The sequence below is a fragment of the Erythrolamprus reginae genome, chromosome 6 (genome assembly GCF_031021105.1).
Source record: "Erythrolamprus reginae isolate rEryReg1 chromosome 6, rEryReg1.hap1, whole genome shotgun sequence".
NCBI lineage: Eukaryota > Metazoa > Chordata > Lepidosauria > Squamata > Dipsadidae > Erythrolamprus > Erythrolamprus reginae.
Genome location: NC_091955.1, coordinates 75,422,624 through 75,429,193, shown reverse-complemented (window position 1 = coordinate 75,429,193; position 6,570 = coordinate 75,422,624). Strand labels below are relative to the sequence as shown.

The 6,570-nt window shown below is 38.7% G+C and overlaps 1 protein-coding gene across 1 annotated transcript in view; it reads right to left on the bottom strand.

Moving 5' to 3' along the window:
• Positions 1 to 2,058: 2,058 nt before the first annotated feature.
• GNPTAB (N-acetylglucosamine-1-phosphate transferase subunits alpha and beta) overlaps positions 2,059 to 6,570 on the bottom strand; it is a 58,459-nt gene continuing 53,947 nt past the window's right edge. The window contains exons 20-21 of the mRNA XM_070756288.1: positions 5,711 to 5,801; positions 2,059 to 3,969 (exon numbers count right to left, since the gene is read on the bottom strand). Coding sequence (XP_070612389.1) covers positions 3,892 to 3,969; positions 5,711 to 5,801 — 169 coding nt within the window. The 3' untranslated portion in view covers positions 2,059 to 3,891. The remainder of the gene's footprint in view (positions 3,970 to 5,710; positions 5,802 to 6,570) is intronic.

Here is a 6,570-nt window from a genome sequence, read left to right as displayed (position 1 = left end):
TGTGCTTGCGTCAGAGAGGGCGGCGAGGAAAGCCCACGTGACTCGCGAGGGAGCGTTCCAGGCCGCGGATAGTTAGTCACTAACGAAGTTGGGGGGGTTTCGGTGCTTTCTTTCTTCGCCACCATTGAGAATTGGGGAGAAAGGACATCCCCTGAGATAGGGATCATATTTATATTATATATCAATAAAAATGAATAACACAAGGTTGCGAGATAGAGAGAGAGAGGGAGAGATCTGTAGAAACACATTACTATACAAAACAGGCACAACCCAAATACTGTACAACTTTTTCAACCTACTGCATGTCTGCTTGGCGTTATTTAAACCTAACCTGGATGCTATTCATCTAAACACCTGATCTAGTTCACGAAGCCTTAAAATTCCACTCCGCAGTGGAAATTTCACTCTCCCTCTCCCTCCCTCATCTCTCTCCCATCTTTCTTTCCCCCTCCTTCGTTCTCTCCCTCCCTCTCAACCAGGGGTGGGCTACTGCCCGAACCGGGGGTGGGAATACAGTGGGATAGTAAAAATGGACCTTTACCCCAGAGCATCCAATTTGCAGTGAAAGATGTTGAAAGAAAATGCAGGGCATCCTGCATAAGTTAGGTCCAGTGTGGTAGTAAAATTTTTGGTAGCCAGTCAATGCTCCCATCTCTCCCCCTCTCCCTTCCTCTCATCTCCCTCCTTCCTTCCCTCCCTCCCTCTCATCTTTCTCTCATCTCTCCTACCTCCCTCTCATCTCCTCCCCGTCTGCTTAATACTTTTCCCTGCATGCCTTCCCATTTTTAGATAGTCATCCAGCATCAATGTTTGGGTGAAGGCACTTGAAGCCAAACTGTGAAGATTGGAAACAGCTCAGCAACCTGAGAAACGATGGCTTAATTTAAAGAGAAAATAAGGCAAAAGAGATAAGAACAGTTTTACCACTGCAAAAATTTTATTAATAGAAAGCAAGCAGAGACCATTTAGTTTTCCTATTTCCTTACTGTACAGAAGTACAGCTATAGAATTTTAAGCTGCCCAGTCGTTCAGCTGATGAATGAATGTGTGCATATATACACACAATAGGTAACTCTAACTTTACTGGAGTTTGATGGGAAATCATAAGACTACCAGAATTGGGGGTGTCATCTACTATTTGTCGATGTTTTCATTCAGATTTGATAGCCCTAAGATTGTCATTTTGTACTGAAAGTCAAAAGGTGGTCCCAGTCAAACCTAGAGCATACACATGGTAGCAAGGTGCTGGGTGGCTATTCCAATTGCCCGATTCACAGCTTAAAAGCATACCAAAAAAAGCAAAACAAGTATATATTCTTATTGGTGAAATGAATATTGTTAAAATGCATTTTCCATGGCTGCATTTTTGTTCATTTTTTATGGCCCTCAATAGTGCTTGTTTGCATTTTCCCTTGAAAGTAATCTTAATCTTTAAAAAATGTAGCCAGCAGCTGTAACACAAATCTATTATACATTCACTTTGGTTCCAGGTACACAGTGAACTTTGGACTCCAGTGGACTTACTGGAGAAGAGGCTAATGCTGGGAAAGATTGAAGGGGACAACAGAGAATGGGGTTGCTAGATAGAATCATTAAAGAAGTCAGCATTGGCTTAAATGGGCTCCAGAGGATAGTGGAGAACTGGAAGGTCTGAAGGAACGTTGTTCATGGGGTCACCATGGATTGGACATGACTTTGCGACTAACAACACCACATAATGAACTTTACTTTTCCAGTAGAACTGGGCATCTATGACAATTGTATTCCTTGCGCAGTTCTGATTTCAACTTGGACTCAAAATAAATGGCAGCAGTCATACTTTGTTACCAAATTTGGAAAACACTGCAAAGATGTAGAAAGAAATCCTTATAACTTATCTTTTTCGAGCATTAACTCCATAAATCATTCACTTTTTTCTTCTTTCAGGAAAAAGTTTACAGAAAGTTTCGTGTTTTTAAAAAAAGTACTTATTGTTTTTTCCTGATCAAACAGGTCAGTTTTCTCATTTCCAAATGTTAGTCTTCATCATTTAATAACTGAAATAACCAAGTACAATAATGCTTTTTATTGTTCATTTTTATTTAAAGTTTTTACATAGCTAAAAGACATATAAAGAAAAGAAAGAAGAAAAGGGTAAAAGAAAAAGTGCAGCATAGATTACAGTTAAAGGGGGGAAAGCCCCATAGTTACAGAAGTGACTTCTACCATTCTTTATATCAGTTACAAACAAACTTCTTATCTCTCCGCCACTCTTTGCATTGTAACAATCTCTTCAGCCCTTTATTCAATTTTTTAAGGTTGTGGTATAAAATGGTTTTTTTTAAGTTAAAAAGAAGTTACTTTACAGAAACTGATTAATCATGTATCTTTCTAGATAATTGAAAAAGTTCCTTTTTATTTGGAAATACTTAACAGTATTCAGAAAATTAAATCTCTGATCATTCATCGACACATCCTCCAGAAAACATTTTAAATCACTGACACTATTAAAAGAAAATATATTTTACAACATATATACAATGAAAAGCTTTTATCTTCATTATTAAATGACTGATGCAATTTAAACTCTAGTAAAGTTATTCATGACTGAGGACTATCCATTCAAAATATATTTTTTAAATTACCCTTTTTTGTTCCTCCTGATTTTGGAAAATTACAGATAAAGCAGATTACAGAAGAAATCTCAGTTTTCTAAAAACATGATATGAGAAATTAAGTCGATATCGTGCTAATACATTTACAAAGCAATACAATGTATGACAAAATGTAGCCACCCATTTTTACTGCTAAAATATACATGGTTGCATAAATAATAGTTACATCTAAACCTCTTTACTAGATTGTAACCGTTAAGTGTTAATTCGGCATTCAGTTATTAATGTGACTAAAAATTTGATTGAGCAGCAATTTACATTATGATCAACAAAGGCATTACACTGGCAACAGATTTGAACAGTATTTGTGTACCAATTTTTTTTGTACCTAATTGCAGAAAATATAGCAACAAAACTGACATTCTTAATCTTTGAGAAAATAGTCTATAGTTGAACCCATTATATATAAATACAATAAGTAGGTGATGTGTAAATTGGAAGTAGGGAAGCTAAAGTAGCATTTTTGCCCCTTTGTGTTACAAGTGCAAGATTCACAGTGGTTCCCACAGATGAACAATAGGACTCTAACCCTGATAAGGATTCCAGTTGTGGCCCAATGCTGCCAGGGAACTCTGTCAATTTAAAGATTACTCGCATATTCATAAAGGCATCTGGAAACTGATCCTATTTTGGGCTTCATATCACATTCTTCCTTCTCTTGTTGAATAATCTACAGATAAGGATCTTCAAATTAGTAATATAAATACTCCTATTGATCTAATTGGCTGCAGCAAAGAATATCATGGCATACTTGTGATAATGATTTTGATGTCTACTTCCCATCCTTTGATTAATGGGATGCAGAATTAGTGCCCATAATTTGTATATTTTCTGATTCAGAGAGCAAAATAAACAAAGTAAAGGAGTAATCAAGTGGTTAATAGTTCGTTAAGACCTTCCAACAGAAGCTTAGAACACATCTAATAGAAACACAACTTCCCAATATTATATTTCATTGGCAACGGATGCTGCAATAAATGCAGCTGTTTTTCAGTAACCCTTTTTATGAAAAGGATAAAGCATTCAGAAGATCACTTGTGAGTCACAAACATTTGAAATCTGGAAATGCGATGCTTCCTGCCTCACAAACATATTTTCCCTTTCTCGTAAATTCAGTAGCATGGATCACACATAGAAACACAACAATAAGGGAAGGGGCCACTTCTCCAGAAAGAACTAAAGACTTTACACGCTTATCACATGTTGAGGTAGTCTGATTTATAAATAAGCATTCTTTTTACACTTTCATTCGTTCATAACAAACTTCTTTCTGAATCCTCCTCCTTGGAAAAAATTTTCGTTTAAGAGCTATTAGCTGTAAAATAAAAAAACAAGTTATTTTTTTAAAACATTGATACACATGATCATGTCACTATATTCTATAGCAAGGGTGTCAAACTCAAGGCCCGGGGGCCAGATCTGACCCGTGGGGTGCTTAGATCTGGTCTGCGGGGCTGCCCTGGAAACGGTGAAGGACAGGCCCGCGGTGCCTCTGCCAGCAAAAATGGAGCTTGCAAGGGCTGCTGGCGGGGGGGGGGGGGGGCGCTCCCAAGCTCTGTTTTCACCGGGAGAAGGTTGGAGGAGGCTGTCACAGGCAAAAACGGAGCTCGGGATCCCACCTTTGCTGGCAGATTACTTCGCTGGCAGAGCATAGGTGCCCCCAAGACGAGTGATGTTGCGCTGGCCATTCCCAGCCTGGCCACACCCACCCCAGCGCCCCAAAGTCAAACACAACCCCAATGCAGCCCTCAATGAAACCCAGTTTGATAGCCCTGTTCTATACCCTGGAAACTTCTACCAAAACCCTGCATTTCCAACATCTGCATTTCAGAGGCAAGACTATTTTCCTCTAGAAAGTGTGGCAGACTTTATAGCATAATAACAACTTTATAGCATAATTTCCCTTTGAGGAAAACCATGGAACCCTGTATAAAATGCCTTTGAAACTGTTATATACATGGTTCCCCATTAATCTAGAAAGTGACACATTCCATCAAATCGTTATAACAATTCTAACCATGATTTTTTTTCTGGGGAAAAACAATCTACTCAGTCTTTCTTCCCGAATAGGCTATTGGTATTATTGAGGATGAATATACATATCAATTTTGGGCTCCAGCCCTTGAGTCAGATATCTATAAACGTGTTCATAAAACATGTATAAGCAACACCTAATAAATTCAAATGTGCAGTTGTAAAGAATGCCCATCCTAAAAACTTGAAACTAAGAACCTTTGTTCTCATGACTGCAACATCAATGCTTTTCATAGAAGCAAAAAAAATAGAAACATAGAAACATAGAAGACTGACGGCAGAAAAAGACCTCATGGTCCATCTAGTCTGCCCTTATATTATTTCCTGTATTTTATCTTACAATGGATATATGTTTATCCCAGGCATGTTTAAATTCAGTTACTATGGATTTACCAACCACGTCTGCTGGAAGTTTGTTCCAAGGATCTACTACTCTTTCAGTGCAATAATATTTTCTCATGTTGCTTTTGATCTTTCCCCCAACTAACTTCAGATTGTGTCCCCTTATTCTTGTGTTCACTTTCCTATTAAAAACACTTCCCTCCTGAACCTTATTTAACCCTTTAACGTATTTAAATGTTTCAATCATGTCCCCCCTTTTCCTTCTGTCCTCCAGACTATACAAATTGAGGTCATTAAGTCTTTCCTGATATGTTTTATGCTTAAGACCTTCCACCATTCTTGTAGCCCGTCTTTGGACCCGTTCAATTTTGTCAATATCTTTGTGTAGGTGAGGTCTCCAGAACTGAACACAGTACTGTATTCCATAAAATAAAAAGTGAAGAGGTCATTTTAGGGACATTTTTTCTCATCTCCACACCCATTGTATCCCCTTACATCTTCTATTACTTTTGATGGATTCATTTCCGTAACTGTTTGATACTGTAGAAACCACACAACTGGTGGCTGGTACAACAAGGTAAAGATTTTTGACCTTAGGATATTATTTTATTTCCCCATATTTGAACTTCTGCTATGCAGTGATTGGTCTCCCAGGAAGAATTCAATGTGGGTAGATTTACCTGCTCAGCAAAAAATGAGGTCACTGTGAACACAATCAATGTGACCAATACACAATGTGTCCAGAATTTCAGCTTATCTCTGTAGGCTCTCCTAAGTAAATATGATAAAAACAAGTAAGATTTTTTTTAAAAAAATGAATGATTAAATCCAACATACCAGTGAAAATTTATGTAACCAAAAGATTACTCCCTATACCAGCGATGGCAAACCTATGGCACGGGTGCCACAGTTGGCACGCAGAGCCATATCTGCTGGTATACAAGCCGTTGCCCTAGCTCAGCTCCAATGTGCATGTGTGTGCCAGCCAGCTGATTTTTGGCTCACACAGAGACTCTGGGAGGGCATTTTTGGCTTCCAGAGAGCCTCCAGAGGATCGGGGAAGACATTTTTACCAACCCCTGGTATGGGGAGGGCAAAACACCAGTCCACTGGGCCCACCAGAAGTTGGGAAACAGGCCATTTCCAGCCTCCAGAGGGCCTCGGGGGAGGGGAGCTATTTTCACCCTGCCCAGACATTGAATTATGGGGGTGGGCACTCATGAATGCACCCACACTTTCAGCACCCAAGGAAAGAAAGGTTCTCCATCACTGCTCTATACAAAAGGATGCTTTCAACAAGCTTTGGGGAAGCCTTTTTTAAGAACTAAAAATAAGAAGCCAACACTCTGAGAAGTGGAAGGAGAGGATTCCCCCATCCTTAATTTTAGATTTGTGCACTACAGGTAGTCCTCGCTTAATGACCAATTGATTAATTATTTTGAAGTTATCTTAGACTAAAAAAAGTTATACCACCACCACTCCCATATCCACATACATGATTGCATTTACATGATTGCATTACATGATCACAATTTGCAAC